Source organism: Leptonychotes weddellii, chromosome 7 (genome assembly GCF_054177405.1).
Source record: "Leptonychotes weddellii isolate Sample4059 chromosome 7, ASM5417740v2, whole genome shotgun sequence".
Classification (NCBI taxonomy): Eukaryota; Metazoa; Chordata; class Mammalia; order Carnivora; family Phocidae; genus Leptonychotes; species Leptonychotes weddellii.
This window is the reverse complement of record NC_138375.1, coordinates 3,626,149-3,653,056: the sequence shown is the minus strand read 5'-3', so window position 1 is coordinate 3,653,056 and position 26,908 is coordinate 3,626,149. Positions and strand designations below refer to the sequence as shown.

The following is a 26,908-nucleotide window of genomic DNA, read 5'->3' as shown; positions in this document are numbered from 1 at the left end:
GGCTGGAATTATTTGGTTCTTCAAAAGATTAGGCAAAATTCAGATGGAATCTACACATGCTTTTTATACAGTAAATTTTACATCAACGTTTCCACTTGTTTTATGATAACTGAAAACAACTGGTTTATCAAGTCTTCTACCTCTAAAACCAAATGTGATAATTTTTATTTTGCTAAGAAATCAACCTTGGCTTCCAAATCTGTCACTACAGAGCTGCAGGTGGTGGTCTTCTCAATCTTTCTCCTACATCTGGAGTCTGTTTTCTTTCTCATTTTTGAAATCCTCAGTATTTTCTATTTTCTCTTTTTTCATTAATCTGACCTGGAAGCTATCTGTTTTGTTACTATTTCTTAAAGGCAATGCGTTTTTCTTCTATGTGTTCTTTTGTTCTCTGCTTCATTACTATTACCTTTTATACTCTATTCCTTTTTTCCTAGATTCCTTCTCAGATATTTAATTTCTAAGATGATAATCAGTCACCTTACTATCTAATAATGAAAACATTTAAACTACCTTAATGAGTATAAGTTTTGTAAAAACTAGAGATCTTTGGTATGAAGGGTTTTCCTTTCCAATGACTTTTAAAAAATTCATTTTACTTTTGGGTTCCTATGTATTCCCAGATTGTCCAGGACCACATACGCCAACTTTCAAGTAGTGTTTATGGAATCTCTGAATTACTTAGAGCGAATTTCACTTAACTACTACCAGAGAATCTTGAGTATGGAATCTTTACTTCTTAAGAATTAAAGTTTTCGGGGCGCCTGGGTGGCTCAGTCGTTAAGTGTCTGCCTTCGGCTCAGGTCATGATCCCAGGGTCCTGGGATCGAGCCTCGCATCGGGCTCCCTGCTCAGCGGGAAGCCTGCTTCTCCCTCCTCCACTCCCCCTGCTTGTGTTCCCTCTCTCGCTGTGTCTCTCTCTGCCAAATAAATAAATAAAATCTTTAAAAAAAAAAAAAAAAAAGAATTAAAGTTTTCATGTGGCCAAATTCATGACTGGTTTTATAGATGTGCCACAGGCATACAAAGAAATACATACTCTTCATTCAAGCTTACATTTTGTATTACTGAATTCCACTGTTTCTACTCATTTTTGTCTATCCGATCTGTTGAATTCTGTGAGAGAAAATTTGGAAGTCTTATCTTATAATGGTATTTTTACCCCAAGTATTACTCAATTTTTTATACCTTTGACTTTATATTTTTATTTGATATGATATAGAGCAAACGCATTTATTAAAATTCTATTTTCTTTATAATGTCTTTTATCACCAAATTACCATATGTGGTTTCATTGTGACCAGGCCAAAGAAGGAAGACCAAAGCAGATGCAAGTCCCCCTGCAGAACCCTGGGGGGAGGGGCCTTGAAGGTATTGGGGGAGGGAGCGTGACTGAGGCAGGTCAATGACAGGAGGTGGAAGGGCTCTTCCGACTAAGCCGCTGACCTGAATCCGATGGACCCTCCCAGGACTACACTCTGGTTTGTCTAGATAAGTTGCTGAAAAGATGATTACAGACTTGCTTTTTAGTATTTCCTTAACTTTTGTTTACTAATAGCCCTTTCCTTTACTTTTCATAAGAAAATAGAAGATGGGGCACCTGCATGGTTCAGTCAGTTGGGCGTCAGGACTCTTGATTTAGGCTCAGGTCAGGATCTCAAGGTTGTGAACTCATGCCCTGCATCAGGCTCTCTGCTCAGCACGGAGTCTGCTTGGGATTCTCTCTCTCCCTCTCCCCTGTAACCCTTCTGCACTCTCTCTCTCTCAAAAAAAAAAATATTCCCTCTGCTCCTTCTCCTGCACACACGTGCACACACTCTCTCTCTCAACAAATAAAAAACAAACCGAAATCAACCCCTTACTGAATTCGACATCTCAGAGTTTAGCACTGTCAATTCAACTTCCAGAGATTGTCACTAGATAAACAGCTATAACATAAAAGAACACCAATCTAGATGGTATATTAGCACCCAGTTACCAAAGAAAATAATAAAAAAAGGAGAAGAACACACAGGAACAAAATACTTAAATAAAAATTCCATCAACCAAAAAGAAAAATACACAATATTAGATTAAAAAAAGTCAAAACAGGAAGGAGTTGCAATGCCATTTTTTAGCTCTCCAAGTGCCCACCATAGAAGCAAATGCCATGTAGCTCCTGTGAGCCCTGCACACACATGTATATTCTACACGGTCATCAGTTGTAGATCAGTGAACAAAATAAACTTCTGTTAAATTAACACAACACCTCCATCTCCAATTCTTACCGAAGTGCCTCATGCGTATTTCCCAAACTAAATGCATAAGCTTAGGCTAAAATGGTATTTTAAAGGATCTAACAGGAAGAGTCCTGTCTCTAAAATGCCTATGAACTAAGTCGACACTAAATACAAAGCCAAGTAAAAACATTCATGTGAGATCTGCAAGTAAGGTCTGACAATTGAGCAATAAAAACAAACCTCACCTTTTCCCAGTTGAGAAAGGCTCTCAAACAGTTCCGAACCTCTCCTTTAGCACGTTGCCTGGCAACCAACTGCATTGCCTTATTAATCACCGATTGGGAAATAAATATATCATGCCACATGTTTGCAATGAACAAAGTCAATTTCTCTGACTCTGGAAAATCTATGAGAAAAAAAGACAAAAAACCTTTAGGTCTGATCAAGTGAATAAATTACAAGCTAAGAACTTACTTTAATAATTTCACTTGTGCCTTGCAAGGTCTCCTAACACTGAAAGGAGGTGCCTGAGGAGGCCCTGCTTCTTACAAATCTGCTTCTTTCTTCCCCAGCCCCTTCACTTTGGCAAATCTTCCTTAATTAAATTTGAAATATAATACCTGGATATACAGCACTGTCTTATGAAAAGAACCATAAAATCCCAAACATGAAGCAAAAGTAAGCCTGTCTCTCCAGACTTCCACAACCCTAGAACCTCTCCATTTGTGAAGTGTCATTCAGGCGATTTCTTATGCATTTGGAAGACAGAACTCACCTGTGAAACACATAAAAGGCTTTTGATTTGAAGAGATGCTTTTATACATTACGGATGATAATCTTCTACTGTGAATGCTCTTTCCCATGGTTGGCTGTTTGTTTAATCAACCTAACCCACATGCAGCTCACACACAATAAAATATACTCTTCTTAAGCACGCAGTTTGATGAATTTTGATGAATGAATATATCCATGTAACCCATACCACAATCAACAGAGAACATTTCCATCATCCCAAATTCCCATGGCCTGACCCCTTCTAGTGAGTCACGTCACCCCAGATACAGACAACCCTGATCTGCTTACTGCCACTGGAAATTAGCTGTCTTTCCTCAAATGTTCATGAATGGATTCGGATAGCACGCACTCTTTTCTGTCTGGCTCCCTGACTCAGCAGAATGATTCTGCAATTCATCTGTGTTGCCACACACATCAGCAGCCCCTCACTTTGTGTGGCCAACAAGTATTCAACTGCTTGATACCGCACACCTGTTCTTCCTTCACCTGCTGACGGACGTCTGTCTCCAGCAATGGGCAGCTACCAGTGAAAATGCTGTGGCTATGTGAGTACCAGGCCAGGTGAGGGCAGTCTCTACTTCTGTTAGATAAGGACGTGCGAGTGGGATTTTGAGGTCATACGATAAATGAATATTTTGATTTTATAAGAAACTGTCCGTGTTTTGCAACTTGGTTGAACCAGTAGACACAAATTTTACCGTTTGGCAGGAAGCCACATCTTGTGTTTCCAGAGCAGAAAAGTCAAAGCAGAGGCTCACAGTCTATTCTGACCAGCTGTTTCGGAGACAGAATGTCCTCCCGCCCCAGGACCTTCCCACATGCTGCTCCTTCTGCCCGGCAGCCTCTCCCTCACGTTTCTCGTAGGCGCTCGCTGGCATCGAGCTTCACGCCTCAAGATGAGAAGCCGCTCTGACCAGGAGAGCTTTCCTGACCCCTCAGACTCTCACAAAGCCCCTTCCACGGCACAGTCCCTCACGCAACAGATCCTCAATGGCTGCGTACAATGCGTTCTTGTGGGGTAGGGATAAGCAGGGACAAGACAAACAGAATCCCTGCGCTGACAGAACACGCAATCTGGTGAGGACAGAGACAGCAAACAAAAGGGTTCAGGCTACAAGGCAAGGGGATAAGCGCCCATGAAGAAAAAGCCAGGAGCCTGGAGGACGAAGAACGGCTGTGGGAGCCCCAATAATGGGGAAAGCTTCTGAGGGAGAGACCTGCGCCCCATGAGCCTGACGGGAGAGGGGGCTGGCGGTGTGTGACAAGAACAGAACCTCAGTGGGGACTCAGCAGTCCCCGCTGCTCGCCTTGCTAGTACCTGCCACTGAGGGAGCCCCACGAGCGCCGGGGCCACGTGACCGGCAAGGATGGGCCTCACCATACGGGCGTGTCTGCATCAGGTTCCAGTCACCATCCAGGCCCTACGACCTAGCGAGCACCCCGTGAACTACTATGGAGTCCACCAATGACTGAAAGAATAAACAAAGACACGAAGAGGGCAACAGACGGCAGCCTCATTCACAGGTCTGCATGCTATGGGCACATTCCATTACCCGCTTCACAAGCCCTGTGAACATCATGCTGTTAGGATGAAAAACCTTCACTGTCGAGAGAAGACTTTCTGATATGAAATTAAATTGCATTTGTGTATCATTTCCGTGTTTACAAATGTTTCCCCTGAGGATGTCCTATTACAAAGGATGACTCCTGATCTGCCCCGTTAGTGGGGATGGAAGCAGAGGAAGGGAAAAGGGGACCCCAGGAGAGCCCTCCTATCCACCGCCCTCTGGTCCTCTTCTTGCCACGGGCTCCCGATTCCAGTTTAGAGTTCTGCCTTTTCCAGCCAGGGATGCAGCAGTGTGGTCTGTCATTGACTTTACAATCATTCCCTTATCTTGTGTCGCCTGTATCTGATTCTTCAGAAGATGCACCAGGAAGAGACCAACAACGCAGTAATGAGAGACCCTAGATGATATACCAGCGGAAATGTATGTGCTGATATAAGAAGTAAGTTTAAGTCATGTAAATTCTCCCACTGAAAACCAGGCACGGCTTGGCACAGCTAACGCCCTTCATGTCCTCTGGTGAATGCCCAAACATTAATGCTACTTTCAAAGATATGCAGCAATCACTTAGCTGCAAATACAGATCCAAGTGTAATGATGAGGTAAAAAAGCAGTAGCAGACTTCCAATACAGAAATGTCACTATCTAAACATACCTTCCTTAAGTAGGCTGTAGCAAAACAAACGAGCTCTTTCCAAGTCTCCAAGTTGCCGACAAATACCCACATACACTCTGCAGAGGGCGTGAATGTAATTGCGCTCCATAGAGATCTTCTGAATTTTTAGTTCTGAGAGAATAGAGTGAAGCAAGCACTCTGCTAAATGCTGGATTGGAGGGGAAAAAAAAAAAAAGAAAGAAAGAAAAAAGAAAAAAAAGGCAATGTACACTGGTATTTCTTTTGCCTACTGAAGAACAGCTAAAAATGACAAAATTATCTATTAGGGCCGTAAAATGGGCACCGTATCAGACAGGAGAAAAGAGCAGTCACTGTGGCCAACCACCTGCCTGACTCGGCCGTGAACACCCCCCGCCTGGGTGTGCGGGGCAAGAGGCCCAGACCGGCGGGCTGCCTGCAGGTGCCACGGGCCACGTGCCACACCCGCCTGCCTGCTGTTACGGCCACGCCAACCAAGTACACTGCCTTGGTTTTGGCTAAAATAATTTTGTGTGTGTGCATTACACCCACTCTTAATGCTTCTCCCATTCCTGTTTTCTGAACTCTGATGTGCCCTACACATTTATCTTCTTTAGGTCTTACAAAAACTGGGCAACGTTTTTTTTCCTACTTGAGAAAAAGGGCATTAAATAATTTGATCCATTTGTTCATCTGAAAATAAGTATCTTTTCAAAGTAACATGTATTACTCTGTTTCCTGAAAGTAAGCAATCTAAAAAAAATACATACATATTTACACTAGTATGACTCCAAGGATGTGCAGATAACCAATACAGCAGGATCCTTGGGGCACTGGAAATAATCCACACAAGGTGTCGACATGGACACTTGGAAAATATAACCCTGTAAGAGTCCTAATAAACCAGGTGTGTGAATCTGCACAATGCTCCCACTTTAACTGTCCCTATCTTGAAACCAGGATTTGTTCCTGTTTCATTTGTGACAGACATTAAAGGAGGGGCAGGGGAAACCCTTGCTCTCTTTCTGGAAGACCCTCAAACTCTCAAATGTGTGTGTGCTATTCACGGAAAAGAAAGGAGCATAATTTGATGCTTTGGAGCAAGTCATTTCGAGCCTTTAAACATGTCAGAATTGATGGGAAAAATGCAACTGCAGTCCTGACAGATACTTTTACTTCTTCAAAATTTTAAGGTATTTGATGAATACAAATGACCAAGTCGCCAGTGTCTTCTCACACCTCAAGTGTACAAAATGCTGACTACAAACAAAGTAGAGGTCACAATGTTTATCTGGATAACTGTCGATCTCTAAAATAAAATTTCTGTTCAGGGTAATCTACCACTTTGCTGATAGCAGACAACCAATCTCTGAGGACATGTAATTCCTAACGCTCTTAGAGAAAAGCAGCCACGTACCTTTTTGGTTGTGCTAAATTCATAAACAACTTCCTTCTCTTGATCTCTCATTACAGGCTTTTTAGAGATATTTCCCACATACACGTGACTCCGAATGACAGGTAAGAGATCAAAAGATGACTCTGCGATTTTCTTCAGTGCACCAGCTATGGCTTGGTCATGGGACTCTACGGTTTCTTTTGGGTTTGGAGGCACCTGTGAAACCGTACTGATGGTCAGAAGAGAACTTTCTTCCTCTGTCGTCACACCTTCAGCTTGAGGGAGGTTCCTCCGGAGGGTCTTGCTGACTCCTTCTGCAGTGGCACCCCCAGTTTCTGGTTCTGGGGACCCGCTGTCCAGCCGCAGTCTTTTGGCACTCCTCAGTGTTGATGCAGACAACGTCCTTTTCCCACCTGCATCCTGGCGAGTCCCCCCATCTCTGGACTTCTCTTGACTACAGTCGCTCCCTGAGCTGCCTCCCGTCTTAACAAAGGCCGTGGACGTTGAGGTAATTGCCTTGAATCCTGTTATAGCGTTGACAGGCCCTGCTAAGCTTTTACAGTCTGCAGACGGACCTCGAGTGAGCTGAATATTCCCTTTGAGGATGTTGAGGGTGCGGGCCCTGGCAGACAGCTCTGGGTACATGGTGTCAAGGATTTTAACGGAATTCTCCTGGGGTCCGGCCACAGCCGTGTGGGCAGGTGCCAAGGGCGGGAGGCGGCCAGGCACGGGGAGGGCATGCTTTGGGGTCGCAGCACAAAACTGCAAGGGTGATGACAAGATCCTCTCGCCGGCCAGGGCAGTGGATGGGGACGGAGATGTGCACGGAGGGGAGAGGCATCCCGGCTCTTCTGGCAAAGGAGACATCACAGGAGGCACTGGGATTTCACACAAAGGAGAAATCTGGCCAATAGGAGAGGTAGGTGAGGAGGGAGAGGAAGTTACTATCAGAGGAGAAACTGGTTGCGAAGTCCTTGGAGGTGTAGCGACCAGAGGAGCAAGCAAGGGTGGCAGGGGAGGCCCCACCTCCTGCCGGATTTTACTCAGAGTATCAGAACAATCTGTAGGAGTCGATGTGTCAGCATTGGCTAAAATGGTCTGAGTTTGATTTTTCTGAGTTTTTGTGTTCTCTCTTTCTCCTGAATATGACTGAGAACCTTCACTCTGATTAGCTTCAACTCGGCTTGATGCTAAAGCCTTTGCCAGCTTGTTTGATTGATCTTTGTTTGAAATCTTTGATCGATTCTTATTTTTGCTGAATGGCTCTAGTTTCGAGTTAAAGTATGTGTGATCAGACGCAATAGTCTGAGACTCAAAGTTCTGATCATAGATTTCAGAACTAATCCTTACACTAGGTTTGACAGGCCTATTGCGCAAACGACTTTTATCGAAGTTGGTGCTCTGGCTGCTGCTGGAAATTTCCTCTTGGGCACATGACAGGTTGCTGCCACACTGGGGCTCCTGAAATGGACGGCCAGGGTGACTGGTCTCTGGGGACTTGTCCAAGGAAGTAACGGAAAGGAAGCCAGCTCCCAAGTCTCCTCGATCTGGAGAAGCAGGAATGTCCTCGGGACTGTCACACAGTATGACCTGGTCCACATTTGGCATGAGAGCGACCCCATTTATGATGGTCCAGTGGTCCCCCTTTTCAATGACGAGATTCTGATCCTTATTAATGAGCACATTTATGACTTCGGAGGTCACTGTTGATATTTGACACTGAAATGTCGTTTCTGCCCCCTCCTCGGCATTGCCCTCCACGGTCTGCCCCACCATGGAGTCAGAGCGCTGGGGGGAGGGCTCTGCCGGCTCCGACAGGACCCCTGCCCCACCACAGATCGGGCTGGTGACATCGGGAACACCCTTAGGACTGCCTGGAGTGACTTTGTTACTCAATATGCCTCTGGCCGGAGAACGGCCCTTGCTGGCCACGCTGGCTGTTGGAGGGGGTGTTCCTGAAGGGTCTGGCAGGAAGCCACTCACCTCCTGAGGTGGGATGTGCTCTCGGGCAGGCTTAGTGGTCAGGCTGTCATGCGTATTTAAGAGCAGGTTACCGGCGTCTTTTCCAGGAGAGCTCTCACAGCTGGTCTGAAGCGCCTGGCCGACCCTGGTGAGTACCTCAGACAGCGTTTCCAAGGAACGTCGTGTGAGTTGATCCGTGCTCCTCAGAGGACCATCATCTTCCTCAGATTCAATCCACTCTTCGGAGGTTTCAAGGGTTTCTTCTTCACAGAGCTGCTTTCTGTACTTCCCTCCTGAGAGCTCACCTGCCTTTAAGTCTTTGTTCATTTCTTTATATAGGGTTCCTTTGCTCGAACATTCTGAAACAGAGTCCCCTGAACTATAATCTCTTAACTGACAACTTTCGAGAAACATCACGACCTCTGATGTAGAAAGTCCGTCTACCTCAGAAAGAGTACTGATGTTGAAGTCCTGCAGCGCGGAGGTCAGACACCCCACCTCAACAGAAGGCCTGGTCTCGGCTGCGCCAGCACCTCCAGCTCCTAAATCTTTTCTGGAGGCACGGGCGGCACCTTGCTGTCTGTCCCCCATCGCGGCTTCGGACTCACTCTCCCCCTCGCTGCAGCTAGGTGCCTCACTCTCCTCCACCTCTGTGTCGCCACCGCCTGCCTCCCGAATGCCCGTGTAACACAGAGCCCCAGCGAGGCCACTCTGGGGGACAGCATGCGTCTCTTCCTCTTTCCTGAGAATGGCCGATGGAAGAGCAGTCCCTGTAGTGCCTGGACCTTTAGGAGAAGCACTGCCAGGAGTCTGAGACGGCAGCTCTAGAGACTCCAGGCTCTGCCGGACACGAGGAGAATCCTCTGAGACGGCCAGGGCCTCACCACTAGATCTGCCCGTGCCGCCAAAGGGTACTTCGTCCACAGGAAAACTTCTCGACACTGGCCCTTCTGTGGCGGGAAGGAGTCGATCCCCATCTAGCCCAGACGAGTCCAGATCCGTGGCATGAAGGAGCAGACTTTGCTTCTGCACTTCTTCCTGTGCTGAGGCTTCCGTCACAACGTCTTGGTTTTGGACCGGGATGTTTTTAGAAGAGAAAGACAGTCCGCTATCTGTGGAACAATGAGAATTTCCTACTGGTAAAGAAGCACTTGGAAAACTGAAGTCTAATTTTCTCCACGAGGTGGAAACTTGTGGCGAGGTCCCTTCAGTAGCAGCCGTCCCCTGCGCATCCCGTGCCGTGTCCTCTCCTTCTCTGCCACGTCTGGCTACAGATGACATGGATGCAGCCCCAGGACCGGCACGTGCTGCTCCGAAGGCAGACTCAGTCTCGCGCCTCCAGTGCTCCGGTCTAGCACTCTGCGCCGTGTCAGGCCTGGCCTGCTTGGTGATCACGGACACTTGGTTTGGCAACAGTGATGTAGCAGCCCTGAGCCCCACAGCATTATTTTCTCTAGCAAGTTCAGGCTTGGATGTGGATCCTCTACTCTCTAAGGATGGCACTGCCTTTTCTACCTGATGGTTGGTCTTCTGTTCATATTCTGACTTAGCTCTCATCCTTTCTTCCCCACCTCTCCTTAACAGATCACTATGGTGCCATGAAGGGCTTTTAACAAAACCAAACCCACTCTTGGTCAAGCCACACTGAGACTCTAGCAATGGTGAAGAATCCGCCCTAGTCAGGGGGAGCTCAGTTCTGGGACCCTGACTTCGACACTGTGCCTCTTTCATAGCTTTTATAAATACTGACTGTGCAAGTGAACAGACTTTGGGCATGCCTTTCACAACATTTGTGCACCCGACCTCACTGCTGCTCTGATTATTAAAATCTGATGCTCCCAACTCAGGGCTCAAAGCACACAAGCTATTCTCCAGATGGTTCTGTCCGGCAGGACACTCTGGGGGCTCAGGCTGCAGATCTAACATGTTCAAGGTTTCAGCTTGTAACTTTTGTTCAGAGTGATGCAGTTCCATAGGGGTAACTTTAGCAGGAATGTGTAGATCATGACCATACTTTAACCCAGAGGAAGATGGGGAGTCACTGCAGACAGACGATGTTCCCGAGGTAGAAGAGGAAGAAAGCCTGGCGTCAACACTGAGCCCTGTGACACCCATTGCATCACCTGCATCGTCCTCTGGTTCAGGTGATGCTCCAAAAATGAACCCTTGAACATCTCTCTCCTTCCCCAATACTCTACACATTCCCTGAAAGTGGTCAGAGATTGACAGATGATCTGATTCAAGAGGGATTTCACTAGTTAGCATCCACTTAGTAAACTGTGATTTGGGTGATCCTATCATTTTGGATAGCAGGGTTTTTCCTTCAGATTCCATGAGCTCACTGAATGGCCTCTTGCCGAGGGGAGAACACACATCAGACTTCTGGAGGGCCTCTCCCCTGCCCTGTGCCCGGCTGCCAGACGACGTCTCAACACACACATTTCTGATGGGCTCATGAAGCATGTTCTCAGTCTGCACTGACTTATCCGCCTCTCTAACCTCTCTCTGTCTTTGTGCCTCATCTAAAACGCCTCTTCTCCTATCACTTGTCGATTCAGATGACACCATCCAGTGTTTCTCACGAGCTAAGGAGTATGTGGCTGAAGGCTCTCTCAGTGTTGCTGTGAATGTCCCAAACCCGACAGTTGTCACTTCATTTACTTCCAATGTAGTCAGAGCTTGGGTGGCTTCATGTGATTTGAGCTTTTCCTCCCAGGTACCACTACTTCCTTTACTTTTTCTGGATGAACCAAAATACTGTGATTCAGACGTCTCATCTTCTGAAACAGACTCAGCAGAATTTCTATGTTGGGACGATTCATTATCACTGGAATCTGTATACTCTCCAAAGTAGGTTTCCTTAAAAATGAATGAGTTATTCTTATTAGTTAAATATTAACTGAACTTACTAAACACAGCTACCAATTAAATGCTTTAAAAAAGTGATTCTTACTAAATACTAATTGAACCTACTAAACATAACTACCCATTAAATGCATTCTTGAAGAATCCTTTAAAACACAGCGAGGAAAGGGTAATTCCCTGTCTGGAAGCTAGCGGTAGGTAGACGAACTGCAGTCTGAGCACCAAGCTGCCGCCGTTTCCCTGACCTGTGTCCCCGAGTTCCCCAAATTCCCACCACTCGCTCCTCCCACAATAGACACAGCCAGGATTAGGTCTACTCTGCGAAGGCCAAACATTCCTAGTCTCCAGCTCTCCCTCCCGGTTCCTGGCCCAAAAGGTGTCCGACTCTGGCTGCACAGCCTCTCGTCCCCCTGCTTCCAGGTCACTCCTCCGCAGGCGTCCAGCTCCAGCGCAGCGGGACCGGCCACCACTCTGGGGGACGTCTTGTACGTATCTCGTGCCCACAGGTCCTCATGCCTAGCCTGCGTCTGGGATGCTGCTACCAAGTAGACAGGCTCTACCTCTTTCAACAGTATGCACACTGACACTGCTCCTTCCCACACAGCCCGCTCTCCATCTCCGCCCCAGAAACCCTAAACAACCCCTGGGCAGCCCCTGCTGTCTTGGCTGAACAGCCCCCATCACATGGCCCAGCAGGAGAGCTGGTTCCTCAACCGCCTGGCCTCCTTCTGAGCACCACACTCATGGTTCTAAAATCCTATTGCACGAGTCCCCTTGCAAGCCCCATGCATGCCTCGGATCCACACCTGACACAGCACCCTCCCACCCAAGCAGGGCTGCTGCTTTTCTTTGCTATTTTCCTCCCCACCTCCTCCACCTCCCTAAACACCACACTGAAAACCTCGTCAAACGCTACTCATTCACCCTCATAACATTTCTCAAACCAGCCCCACCTCTTGAACCCAGTGCTGCTGCAGGGATGAGAATTCGAGAATGCTGGCAGCTGCTGATTCAGTCAGGGATCTCCCCCGCTATGCTCTTGCCTCTGTCCAGACTACCCCCACTCCCTACTTGATCACACGGAATCTAAATAGAAACTTGCAACTGAACATCTATCATTAAGTCCACTTCCCAGGATCCACCAAGGACTTCCCACTGCCCTCACAATAAAATGGAAAGTCCTAAGGGCACAGATGGCCTCTGCGGACCTGGGAAGTGTGAACATTCTCTGGCACAAACTCACCTTCAGTCCCATGACTCTATAAAGAGCTCCCCCACCTGAAGCACCCCGCCCTCCTGAACACTCAGCTGGGCCTTGTCTTCCCAGAGCATCCTTGCCCCCTCCAACCGCCTCCCTCAGGAGCCAGCCTCTGGCCTGTGTCCTCTCCAGCCGGTGTGCCCCCCAGCCCGGCAGTCTCTACCAAAGTGGTGCAATTGCCTGCTCCCTCCTCCGCCCAACTACCACACAAGATCCAGCAACTGGTAACCATGGCCTGTGTCACGTCCGTGTTCCCAGGCCAAGCACAGCCCCTGGAACAGAACAGACGTACACTGCTTCCTAAAAGAAGGGAGTGACTCAGAGCAATGCATTTATCTGCTCCTTAAGCCAAAAAGCATACAAATCTGCTTCTCAAGACTAACTTCCTAAGAATTTACAATATCCCATTCTGCAAACACATGTAAAGGTGCTGAAGTCATCAAGCAAAAGCGGGGAATTCGGCAAACACAGGTTAATGGGCATGTATGCTACGTACATGGATTCCCCATCTGTGAAAAACTCCAGACCCGCAAACGTGCACTTAATCCATTCACTGCATTAGGTGCCAGGTGGCAGAAGGAAGAACAATTAGAACACAGTCCTCCCACATGGGACTACGAATTTGGTTGTGGATAAAGACACACAGAATGCAACCTTAAGTGAACATGTCATGTGATCCACGTTGATCCAAAGAGCGCTGGCATGCCCTAGTCAGTTCTCACATCTGTCCCCAGTAAAGTCTGGTCTGAGTATCACTGAGCAGCACTCCCTGAGTATGGCTAAGGTGTCAGGATGGGGAACATGCCCGCATGATAACTCAAATGCCAAGTGCAAACTCACAGGCGCGAGCGAAGAAGGTAATGTGCTCAGGGGTGGTAGGGACACCAGAGGGGGTGACGGCACTGGAGACAACAGAGGAGGGGGAAGTTTGAAGAAATCAACTGCCGCCTGGAGATCTTCATCAAAACAGTGATCACGATCAGAGAAGTCAGTACTGTCCTCGTCGTCCCTCGGCACTGCGAGTTCAGGATGCCGGCCCTCATTAGAAACGTGGTCATCACAGTGTGCGGCTCCACTGGGCCCCTCTCCCCCCACACGTCTACACGCAGAGAAGTCACCCTCTATTTCCATGGACAGTTCTGCCAGGCACGTCTGCACAGCTGCAGCTCTGAGCGGCCTGCCTCCCGCTGGAGGAGGCAGGCCATCATCCCTGGACTCTGTGGGTCCGGGGTTTTCTTTGGCAGGTTTCTCTGTAGGAGAAAAAGGTAAATACCAAACATCTGTAACATCAAGAAAACTTAAAAAAATTATCCTAACTGTTCAAAATGCTTTATTGAAGAAACCCAAATAAGGAGAAACATTTTTTAAAAGGCACCCAATCCCTTCCTACAGATTACCCTGTAAGACCTGAACACATTTCATGTAGGTACACTTCCCTCACAACAAGCAGGACAAGAAGGCAGGCGGGCAGGTGGAGGCGATGCCCTGTGGCCCACGGGCAGCAGGGCACACGGGTGGAAAGGCATCGCGGTGGTGGGAACGGGCCTGGATGGCATGCTCCCCCTCTCAGTAACTATCTTTCCACACAACCAGCAGCATTCGGAGACACAGCTTTGTGCAGAGAGGCTGACAGGGAACACAATTTCCTCTGTCTGAAAAACAATCAAGAATCAGCCAACATAAAGCCTACCCAATAACGATATTTGTACAATGCTGCAATTAAGGGACTCAACAAGGCACATACATACTTTGTGTATTACAGTGCAATAGGAAAGTTACTGTAAAAAGCCAGTGATTTGGGGGTCTTGATTTTGGTGAACTTCAAGTGGTACTTATTATCAGTGAAGACATGGAAAAAATAACCATTTGTAATATCTTAAAGCTATAAAAATATGTTTTACATAAGGACTCAAGGCTCCCTGGAGAAGTGACTGACTATAGGGCTGGGGAGGGGAAAATACAAATAGGGCCTGAAACATCTTGCAGAGTCAGAAAGAAGTTCTCAAAACAGGCTGGGGTATGCCTCAAGGGCCCAGGAGTCAACCTGAAGACAGTCCCAATAACCAAAGCTGGAATAATTTGAACGATGAAATAAATAATGGTAGTTATGAATTATAATGCAGAGAATAAAGAATTCCAATTAATTAATGTAGAAGGAACGAGAGAAATACAAAATCGCTATTAGACTAAGCAGGCTTCAGTGGTGGACGCTAAAATCAGCGGGCTAGAGTGGGAGAAAAACAGACTATCTGCAGAGTATCCATGTGTCTCCCTCAAGATAATTCACAGTAACCTAACAGTAAAGAAACCTGGCAGACACCACCTTGAACAAGTGGTCCTACTCTCACCCATGTCATCCATCCCCCCATCCCCTCCCCGGTACAATGTCAGAGTGTGGAGAAGAGCGCAAGGACACCACTGTGGAGTTCTTGCTGTAAAGAAGTCTTCACCTAATATGAGAAAACAGCACACAAGCCCAAACTGATAGGTTTCCTACGAAATGATGCTTCCTCTCTGAAAGTGGGTAAGACAGGAGACAAAGCGACACAGATGAACTGCCAGACTAAGGGGGCGGAAGGCGGAGGGCTGCTAGGTGCAACGTGGGCTCCGGGAAGGGACACATGCCCAGAGACATCCATGTGACCTTTCGCTTAGCTAACAGTCTTGCACCAAGGGATAAATTCAGGGGAATCTGGATGAGGAGTCTAAGGGAATTCTCTGCACTATTTTTTAAAATTTTCTCAGATAAAAACAAAAAACTAAAAAAAAAAAAAAAAAGTGTATTTTAAGACTGAAGATTCCAAAGACTCCATGCTTTCCTTTCTACTTGAAAAAGTTAACATGAAGCAATACACTTATCCCTCAAAATAGTTTGCTTTTAAATAAAAACACCAAATTATGAAATGGAGAGCCCTTTTAATAGTACCTTGAACAACGTGAAATCAAGTGCTTAGAATAAAATACGACTACTCGCTGCCGAAGCAGACTTAGAGCCCCGGCCTGCTGCCGCGCGAACAGATGAAGACACGCACCGTGAACCGCAGGGCTGGCTCACGAGACGCAGGCGCCACCTGCTTGCACTTGCAGCGCTACCACGCAGCAGGCGACAATCCAACAGGCCTCTCTCCACCTCACAAAACCTCACTGAGTCAAGCACAAATGAGAATCAGCAACTTGCCTGGTAACATTTTTCTGAGGGAACTCTGCCTTCAGAAGCCTGAGAGCGAAAACTAGGCACACATCGCTACAGATCTAGATCCTCAATGATCTGTGAATTCACAGGAGCTAATGATAAGAAACCAGTAAAACGGGGGAAAAAAAAAAAAAAAAAGCTAAGGAGCGCTTTAATCTTATGCATGAAGGCTAACTTCTCCCCATCCACTCTGGGATGACTAATACCTATTTCCAAATCTTAAATCCTGAGTAGGGTGTGACTGAGAACATGGCAGAAGGCCTCCACAGCTTTGCCTGCGGATCAAGATAGCCCACAGATGAAGTCAAAACTGAAAATTAGCGGATGGTGCTGCAGAGTAATAATCTGACGTGACGTGACAGCAGGAAAGGAAACCGCTTATCGGACAACACCAGTATTCTAAAGGAGACTGAATGTACAGATCGGCCGCTATCAGTTCAGTTTTGGCTTGTGTGCTGTTACAGGAAAAGTAAATTCAGTGAGGCCGCTACTGGATGGGTGACACTCGTGAAATGATTCAGAAAGCACCATGCCTCCCCAGTCCTCTGCATGTTCCTGCCACAGACACTCCCCTGTGTGTCCTTCCAGCTTCGCATGTCCTCTGATGAAAGCCACTATTAAAAAAGTAAAAGCCGGATACACTTACTGAGACCAGAAGCCACACTGAAGTTTGGAAAGGAGCTCTGTAACTGAAAGTACCCAGTCCAGTTTATTTCATTCTTTCAATGTCAGATTCAGGAGACAGTAAAAGCTGAAGGCATACAATACCCATGGTAAACATTTCTACTTCCATGCATGAAATGTACTTCTGGAACCTTCTCTCTCACCTGTGATACATCGGCTGCCTTCACCAGGTAGTCTGTGTGTTGTGTTTATGCAGAGCCAGAGTTCCTTCAGAAGTAGCTTTACTTTTCCTGTGAAAAAGAGTAAAGTATTAAAGACATGTCATTTGGCTCAATCTACAAAAGGCCAAAACACACACCTGGGAAATCAGGACTTCTCAGGGGCTGGGGAAATAACTAGGCACTGAGATTTCTTCCCCAAATCCAACCACTATGCATAACTGGCTAAGCTGCTGATAGAAAGGCCTGCAACGCTCCAGCTGAACGCTGAAGACAGGCTTATTTTTTCCTAGGGGTGAGGGGAATGGGAGGACACAGGACTCAAAAGACTAAATCTACTTGCTGGTAAAAGTCTTTATCACCTTTTTGTATGAATGGACCAAATACACATTCTTGGCACTTTCTACAGAAAGTGGTAAGAGATAAGGGATAGAAGCAAAGATATAATGACCGATGTAAGAGATGTTGGCTCTACATTTACTATAAACAATAATAGAAAAGCACCCCTCAGTGACATGTGGGTGTCAGAAAACCCATCAGAATTGACCATGCTGGGTAGAGCATGCAACTCATTGATCTCAGGGTTGGGAGTTCAAGCCCCACACTGGAGGTAGAGATTACTTTAAAAATCTTAAAAAAAAAAAAAAAAAAGACTTGGCCAAGCTCTAACTAACCTGGCGGCTTTGTGGACAATAGAAAATCCATTAATAGTCTTAAGGAATAACAGGGTGGAAGACAAAAACGCGTGTATAAACACATGGAAGGAAAGAGATTATCACACAAACGAGCAGACACACAGAGAAACACATGTTTTTAGAAGGCAAGTGAAAGCCATGAAATTTTTATAAATTTTCAAAAGGGTCAGGATTCCTACAACAGTTAAGAACCATTGGTTGAGGTTGAAAGATACATATTTCTACAGATTTAGATCCTCAATGATCCGTGAATTCAGATCGTTTTAACTATGCCAAGCCTAATAAAAATCATATAACTTTAGGAATATGACACTATGGTTTTAAAGTGAGTTTAACATTAATACGTACATACAATCCCAAAAAACTCCCAGAACAAAAAGTATTCATAAAAATTTAAGTATGAATAGCTTATGGTCAAATATGCACAAAAAGACCAACCACACTAATAAAAATTCAACTAAAGATAAGCTTTAAGTATTAGATAATTTCAGGCCACCTCAAGTTCTATTACAGTTTCCTTGAAGTTCTTAAATTGACCTGAAGCATGTATCGAAAATACTGAAATCTTTGCTCTAGTTCTAGAGAAGATAAAAGACCAACCTTTTAACACAAAATATCTGCAAGAACTCACAAATTTTGAAATAGGTCAGCCCTATTTAAGCTGGCAAACAGCATCACTCCACAAAGAGCTTTGTCCCCAGAAGAGGGGACCAGGGTTAAGTGGTGAGGACATAGTAACAGGCAAGCTTAAAAAGTTTCCTATTTCCAGCCTCTCTGGAGCCCGATCAATCAACTTCTGACTGTCACTGTGTATGAGGCACGTCTATTCTTGAGTTCCAAAATTCTGTGATCAAGTAACTTATCTACATTGTGATTTAACCTACCCAAAAGCCTGCTTCCAAATACTGTAATCCCCTTTGCTTAAATGACCTGACCAGGATCCCTGCTTATTACGTATACCCAAAGCAGCAAACAAGGAACCTTAAAAAAAAAGAGAAAAAGTTACTTTTCTATTCCTATGGAGGCTATTAAGCAGAGCTATGCCTATTCTAACTGAGCACTCATTCACTACTTTTTTTTTTTTTTTTTTTTAAAGATTTTATCCACTTGACAGAGAGAGACACAGCAAGAGAGGGAACACAAGCAGGGGGAGTGGGAGAGGGAGAAGCAGGCTTCCCGCCGAGCAGGGAGCCCGATGTGGGGCTCGATCCCAGGACCCTGGGATCATGACCTGAGCTGAAGGCAGAGGCCCAATGACTGAGCCACCCAGGCGCTCCACTCATTCACTACTTCTAATCTGACAAAACAGAACTATCCATTCCCAGTAAAGCAGGAAAAAAAAAAAAAAAAAAAAAAACACTTCATTACTTAGCTGTGAAGAGAAAAGCTCATTATGTTGAACTGCACACCTTCCGCCAATCCCGTACAATCCTGCCTGAATCAAAACCTAAGGCGTCCATGAGTGTCTCTGCACTCGTCTGCTCCACTGAGCTGTGTGGCATTACACGAACACCAGGCTTTCACTGTGATACCGTCACAACTGTGTTTGACAGTCTGTGTGGGCATGAGCCTTGCTCAGGTTTTTCCTTTTCAAAAACTTGATTATTCCGAACATCTATTCTATCCTGCTAAGCCTTCACCATCTGCTTGTGCTTTCCCATCTAAAACCTCAGTGGGATTTGAGTAAGACTGGGTCTTTAGAAATACATCTGGGGAAACCTCACATCTTTACACCGTGAGCCTCTGATCCATTAACAATGCTCACTCACATGTTCTGGTCTTTCACCCTCTTCCACGGCTTCACGGGCTTCCTCATAGAAGCCTGGCGCCTGCTTTTAGGTTTTCTCTTCCTAGACATGACGGTCCCATCGCCTTAACAGGTTGTTCTCATTCCATCCCTATTCTGATAGGTTGAGGATGGCGCACTCAGTGTGCTCAAAGTATGTATCAGCACTCTGCCAAACTCCCATACTTGTTTTCAAGTTGAGTCTACCTAGACGGTGTCATCTGTGAAATAATGACAATTCGGACTCTTCCTTATTAGGACGTACAGACCCTGCTCTCCCCCCACTGGCTCCGCTGCACAGAGCAGGGCCCCCTGCCCTGTGCGTACAGAACGCAGGGAACAAGAAGCGCGTGTGACGGTAGTCTGACGGTAAGGACTAGGCTCTTCAGCTTTCATCCTCCTCAATTTCAAAATGTGTTTTTCTATCATTACCTCACCAGATATTTTTTAATGAGGAATGGGTGCTGAATTGAGATGATCGTATCATTTGTCTCTTAACCAGTGGTTGTGGTCTTCCTGAGATAAACCCCTAAATCATAATGTGTCTGTATTCTCTATTACTATGAGACTGGAGTTTTCAAAATTTCATTTGGTATTTTTGCAGCTGTATTCCTAAGTGACAGCGCATGTGTGTGCATGTCATTCTTAGCTGGCTCTGGTGCAAGGCTATTTGAGTCTAAGTTCTCAGAGAAACAAAGTAACAATAAAGAGATTAGTCTTATTCACTGAAGCCTTTATAGAACTCACTTGTAAGTCATTCGGATCTTGTATGGTATTAGATCTTTAACTTTTTTTTTTTTTTTTTTAATTTCTTCTGCATTATTTTTCTGGTTCAGGTTTGCAACAACGATCCCAAGTCAATCTGAGCATGTTTTCCTTGAAAATGGTCCATTTCACAAACATGATTCAATCTGAATATAAATGTGTGAATTCAGAAATTCTCTCACTGTGGCTTTTCATGGCTTTCTCCGTCGTGTTATCCGTCGTGATGCTTTTGTGTTTCTGTTCCTTCCTTTCTTGATCAGACTTGCCGAAGAGCTGTCGGTTTCAACAGCTCTGTAAAGATCCAGCTGTTTGTTTTAATGGGCCCAAATCAACTGCTTTGGCTCATTAACTTAGGTTTTCTTCTTCATCAACTCCTTCTTTCCATTTTCTTGTTTCTGTTGCATTTTCCTACTTTCCTGTCATTCTTGCTTTCTGTAGTCCTTGCTTTCTAAAATAATCACGGAAGATTACTCATTCCTGTGAATACCACACTGAGAGTATCTCAGATTTTAATACTGCCCTATGGTTGTTTATTTCAGTTTTAATGTTCTCTGCTACCCAAGAGGAGTTTGTTTGTGTTAATGCATGCTCACTTACCAGACAGGTTTGGAAAGTTGTGGGGTTTGGCGGGAGGGGGGGGAGGGGGGGTCAGGGGGAGGGAGAGATTTTTATTAATATCTTACTAAGTATCAGTATCATAATAATATCTCATATTAGGCTGGAGTTTCCGCTGTCTAGCAAAGAGTCAGCTTTCATATAAGTTGGAAAGTATTTTAAAGAATTCTAGGTTTGTGGTTTAAAAGAGTTAGATATAAATCGTCAATCCTAAAATCACAAATCCAATTCCACCTATTTTGTCTGCTTTTACAAACAATGGTCTCTGAGAAACATACCAAAGCCTCCCATGGAAACAGGTAACTATTCCCTCTAGAATTTCCAGGCATTTTAACGTAGAGTTTCGTGTTCTTAGTCTATGACAGTAGCATCTTCTTGGTGAACTGTACCTTTAAGAAACCTGGATATTCCCTTTTAAACCATGTAAACTCAGTTCTAGGCTTGAATTACTTTTTGCCTGGTTACTGCTTTTAAGTTAGCATTTGCTCGAAATTTCTCTATCCATCTCTCTACATTCAATCTTTCCACTTCATTTGATTTTAAAAATACTTCCTACTAACATGCCAGAAATAAAGATCGTACACAAAATCATGCTCAACACCTGAAAGGCCTTTCCAATATAAATATTACATGTGTATCCTGCTCTGAGATGGGTCCTTCAATTATTTCTTGGTGACCTTCCCTCCTTAGGGCTCTGGCCTCCCCTCGGAGAGGTCCTGGTATGTGACCACTGTGACATCTACGATCTTGTTTTCCATACTTGAGAACCCCATTGGCTCAATTTCATTGCAGCAGCCGATTCTCTAAGGACACTAACTCTATATTCTTAACGTTTTCTTCCCTCCCATTCGTGATTCAATACCGTTTCCTCAGGGTTTTTCTCCTTGGTGCCTTTGTTCCCCACGACTCTGCTTCTCAGTTTTAGATGAAACCTGAGGCAGGTCATCTTTGAGAGCCAGTGTATAATTCATCAGCCTACATTCCTCTGGCAATACATGCAGGTTCTCATTTCATGGACCTAAGGGACCCTGCCTTCGGAGGGAAGGGATGCAGAGTGAAGCAGTTACAAGGATTTATACGGAGAACATAAATATCTAATTTTCTGTGAACAGGAGTGGCTATCCTTCAAAGCAGGTGCAATTACCCAATTTTCTGATTTTCTTATATCCACACCCGCTCAGAGCGCCTCCTATGTTGCAAATGACACTTCACAGAACTAAACTTTGGGCCACAACGTGTGGATAAATGCCAGAAGCTGTTTTTGAAACCAGAAGGCTATACATTCTTCACCCTGAATCCATTACCTGGCAAACCACTAATGTCTTGCTCTGTCTCCCACTCCCTGCACCTCTGATCTAAAGAAATGCAGGGCTTCTACAATCAAACTTTCTTTATGAAGCCTGCTGTTTTCTCTGTAATTTTGGGTTTCACCACCAACTGATACCATCTGCTTTACATTTTCCTCCACTGGTAGTAAAATTTTAACTCTAAGAAGAGTTTTTTGTTTTTTTTTAATTTTCTGCCATCTCTAATGGATTTAGAAGGAAGGAAAGGCAAATGTGGCATTCAGGTGGTCTTTCAAAAAGTGAAGTCAACCCAATAGTTTCTAACTTGTGAATTGCTTTCAGAAGCCTTGAACATGGGGGACAGGGGTGCTGACCCTCTATAGAAGTGAAAATCCACCTGTAACTCTGACTCCCCTAAAACCTAACTACTAATAATAGCCCAGTGTTAACCAGAACCTTTCCTGTTAACATAACAGGCAATAACATGTATTTTATACATTGTATGCATCATATACTATATTCTTACAATGAAGTAAGCTAGAAGAAAGAAAATGTTAAAAAACCGTAAGAAAGAGAAAATACATTCATAGCACAGCACTGTGTTTATAGAAAAAAACCCACATAGAAGTGGACATGCATGCAATTCAAACCAGTGTTGCTGAAGGGTCAACAGTATGATGAGAGAAAAGTGTTAAAGATATACTTAGCAATTAGGAATTAAATCCCCCAAGGTCCACAGGTAAATAATTAACAGATTCCTAAAGACTTCATGTATTTACCTGGAAGAAGTAAAATGTACAGCAGAAAACAATCACCCTCATGGTGTGGGAAGAGAAAACAGAATGCAGAGATAGAGAGCAACTCCGAGGACACAGGGAGAGGGTTCAGTTTTAAATAGCAAGGCTTGAGAACAGTCAAATCCTAAAACAAACCCGTTGGTCCAAAAGAGAAGATGACGAAAGCAGCAGCTGACCGCTGGCTGGGAGAACCAAGCCCGGCGAGCCCTCCACTTCCCTGGGCAGCACCTAGGACTCAAAGCCTGGCCTTCCACACAGAGGGGCAAGGCAAAGAGGGTTGAAGCATGTGGACCTAGGCAGCAGTGACAGTGGGAAATGGCAAACAAGTGCCCAGGCAACCGAAAGGTGTTAACTATTAAAGTCTTGAGCACAGGAAAAGGTGATCTTGGGCTCTGAATTAAAAATAAAAGTAAAGCAGGGCGCCTGGGTGGCTCAGTCGTTAAGCGTCTGCCTTCGGCTCAGGTCATGATCCCAGAGTCCTGGGATCGAGTCCCACATCGGGCTCCCTGCTCGGCAGGAAGCCTGCTTCTCCCTCTCCCACTCCCCCTGCTTGTGTTCTCTCTCTCGCTGTGTCTCTCTCTGTCAGATAAATAAATAAAATCTTTAAAAAAATAAAAATAAAAAAAATAAAAGTAAAGGACGAAGAGACAGGGTAAAGGAGGCTTCTAAAAATAAGCTATATCCTTGTGGAACAATGGAAGTGGTTTTAGTAATCTCTACCTGGAGGAAAAATAACACATCAGTAACATAAAAATACCATTATTTCCTTATTTATCATTTGAATTCCATCTCCACCAAGAAAGTGAGATAGGTAGAGAAGAAATCCATATTCTCCTTTTTTAAAAATGAAGAATGAAACGCAGAGAAGTAAATGGCCAAGGATCATACAACTAATAAAGAGAAATATTAAAGCAAACACTTCAATTTCTCAGCACCTGGTGTTTCATCTTCTCGCCTACAACATTAACACACTGCGTGACAAAATGAAGATTGAAACATCTGTGACTTCCCTGTTCCACGACCACTGTCTTACCTCCCCTTACAACACTTGGCTTCCCTCCCAAAATACACTGGAGGGCTTTGATTCCAGTTTTCCTGCCTGACCTTAACAATTTTTATATACTTGGCACCCAAGAAACTTTATAAATTAACTTGGCAAACTTTTTTTTTTTTTATTCTTATGTTAATCCCCATACATTACATCATTAGTTTTAGATGAAGTGTTCCATGATTCATTGTTTGTGCATAACACCCAGTGCTCCATGCAGAACGTGCCCTCCTCAATACCCACCAGGCTAACCCATCCCCCCACCCCCCTCCCCTCTAGAACCCTGTTTGTTTTTCAGAGTCCATCGTCTCTCATAGTTCGTCTACCCCTCCGATTTCCCCCGCTTCATTCTTCCCCTCCCGCTACCTTCTTCTTCTTCTTTTTTTTTTCTTTAACTTGGCAAACTTTAACCTAATAAAAAACTATACTTATTTATTGCAAAGTATGGAAATTATACCACGGACTAGTTTTCATTTCCCAAACAATACTGCTTTTTGACTCTTTCATTCACCGGATGTGATCAGACAGCAAGGTGTTATAATACATACAACAGATCTGACGAAGACGTAAAATAGGATATGACTTCTCTAACATGAACATCTGCTGAACCTAGAAATTCTGCAATTACAGGTAAGAGTGACAAGCAACCTCCCAGACCACTGAACGGCACAGAAATTAGTAAGAAATCTGTAATATACTCACTTTTATCTATGCTTCCATAAGAATCACTTGAAATTTGTGTTCCAATGTGTCTCAACTCTAAAATCATGGGGAAAAATACAGTTAATAAAGAATATTGCAGGTCAAAATAGAATTTTCAAGCAGTAAGTGAATACTCACCCTTTTCATTTTTCTGTTTAGAAAATTCATCGAGCCGTTCCTGTGGAAACAAAGTGCTGACAGTGTTTGTAAGGGGTAGGGGGAGTGTAGGCATCCCACACCGGGTCTAAGGGGGTAGCCCAGCGGCGCTGCGGACAGCTTGCACCAGGCGGCCCCGCCCGACTCCCACGTGATGAGGATGCTAAGGAGCCCTGAGGCCGCGAGTGTCACCTGGGTGCGCACTATTATCTATTACCTGTGTCTTCTTAAATTCCTTTTCAAGTATTTTCTTCTCATTCCTCAGCTGCTTGAAGTCCTGTGTTTGCTTGACAGCAGCCTCTTTAAAGAGCGCAATGAACAAGACACACAACAATTGACCAACTTCACAGCTACCACTAAGGAAAGACTCAAAATATCATCTACTGAGAGCTTTTCTCATTTCATAAAACTTTGAAACAAATTTTGTAAAAAGTTACTGTTCCTTCAGCACTTCCTCAGTCAGGGATAAATGCAGGAACATGGTTTGTTTAAACTGTTATCTATAAAACCACAGACTTGGCAGAGGCCCCAAGACGCCTTTGCAATCCCAGCAGGAGCCAGCCCACGCCCTCTGGTCAGGCAAGAAACCCAACACACATGAACTTTCGAGAAGGAGGGGCACTGTTCCCTCCTGCTCTTCAGCAATAAGCAACATTCATGTTTTGGAGATTTTAGAGCTGTGGCTTCATCTCGGAATACAGTCAATACCATCCTCTCTCTTGGGGAGGAGGGACAATCTTCTCCATGCTTATTATAGTGTTACTTCTTCCTGGAACTCCCATCAACAAGCTGATAGTTCCAGCTGCTAATACAATACCTGTGTTCTAGATCTATTTTAAGGTATTGTTTTAGCTCTACCCTGGATCTTCAGCAAATTCTTCAATCTGGTTTTTGGTTCTGAAGCACATGGTCCAAATATATTATTAAGAATCTAACCAGCATTAACTTTACCTGAGTATGTTCATACACAATTGGCATGAAAACTAAAATCCCATAAAACATCATAGTAACAATCCTTTCCTGACTCCTCTAATGAGCTTGAGTATTTTTTTACTTGATTATTAGGCCACATCGCTCACTAGGGGAAAATATTTTTGTCACATGGGAAATAAAGGCTACACTTCTCTTCAAAGGAAATCTGTCCTAAAAGGTGCACATAGTCTGAAATGCACAGGCATCTCAGATCTCTTTAAAACATTTCCTTAGATAGAAATTTATCTCCACATACCAGCAAGAGAAAGCCATACTTAAAAAGAACACGACGATGTCATATTTACTGCCATACTGTCAGTGTTTGTGCAAAAACCAAATCAGAGGAAAAATTGTTACCAAAATATTTGTAGAGTTTAAATCTAAAAGCCTGGGCTCAATCTAGGTAAATTCACGACTGGAAGTATTTTCAGCAAGTTTTCTATATGCCCCGATCCAGCTAAATTTAAATTCTTCACACCCCACCTGAAAAACGAACCCTGCTCTGAGGCAGAGCACCACCAGTGTGTCATCACTGTCTAAAAACATCAAGTTTCCTGGTACTAAAAGCAGTAACCTTTTCTTTCCACTAACCACTTATTTCAGGAAAAAATGAAAAGCCCCATAACATGTAAATTTCAAAATTAAATCCTTTTACTGACTACTGCTTTTCAAGGTACAAATATGGACTGCCATTATTTTGAGTGCAAAACATTTCAAAGATTTGGCATATGCCGTTCCCATATTCCTATCCGGAAACTGAGAGGAGTATCCAAACTTCTCCTTAATGGTGGCCTTAGCGCGATCATTCGGGATGCACCCTCGAAAACACGATGACCCAGCTACCAATCAAGTCCTACAACTCTGTACGGCCATCAGTGATCTGTGTGAAGACCAACGACTTCCATTAGCTAGACAACAATAGTGCTGATTACCTTCCAGCTTCTTCACCTTGGCTTCTAGTTTCTTCTTCCTAATAATTTTATAAATAGTAAAAATAAATAAATAAATACACACACACATACACACACAAACACACAATTCGTGGCTTTATTTTTTAATTATTGAAATATAACAAAGGAATGTTGGTCATGATGAGCATTGTGCATCAACCACTGAAATCATCAACAACTGTTATGAAAGTATAGTAAACTAAGAGAGAACAGTATGCTATTTAGTGTGTAATATTTCTAGAAAGAAATCTGTATTTTTCTGCCATGCCACATCTGGGAGTCTCCCTGGGCCACAATGGCCTCATGTCCAGGCCAAGCTGATGTTTCCCAGTGGTCTCCTAGAACCAGTCCAGCATCTACATCAGCAATGTCTCTCTTGGGAGCATGCGTGGCGGTAGTGCTCACAA

General features: G+C 44.6%; 1 protein-coding gene across 2 annotated transcripts in view; it reads right to left on the bottom strand.

The window, feature by feature from the left end:
- Positions 1 to 26,908, bottom strand: part of ICE1 (interactor of little elongation complex ELL subunit 1) — a 57,103-nt gene that overhangs the window by 11,455 nt on the left and 18,740 nt on the right. Inside the window, exons 7-15 of one of the 2 annotated variants that reach the window (XM_081825858.1) lie at positions 26,484 to 26,521; positions 24,797 to 24,879; positions 24,562 to 24,601; positions 24,424 to 24,480; positions 16,715 to 16,801; positions 13,535 to 13,944; positions 6,631 to 11,430; positions 5,235 to 5,403; positions 2,465 to 2,625 (exon numbers count right to left, since the gene is read on the bottom strand). In XM_081825858.1, the coding sequence (XP_081681984.1) occupies positions 2,465 to 2,625; positions 5,235 to 5,403; positions 6,631 to 11,430; positions 13,535 to 13,944; positions 16,715 to 16,801; positions 24,424 to 24,480; positions 24,562 to 24,601; positions 24,797 to 24,879; positions 26,484 to 26,521 (5,845 nt within the window). Of the gene's footprint in view, positions 1 to 2,464; positions 2,626 to 5,234; positions 5,404 to 6,630; positions 11,431 to 13,534; positions 13,945 to 14,007; positions 14,347 to 16,714; positions 16,802 to 24,423; positions 24,481 to 24,561; positions 24,602 to 24,796; positions 24,880 to 26,483; positions 26,522 to 26,908 lie in introns of those variants that run through there. The other variant, XM_031017949.2, reaches the window with a different exon arrangement.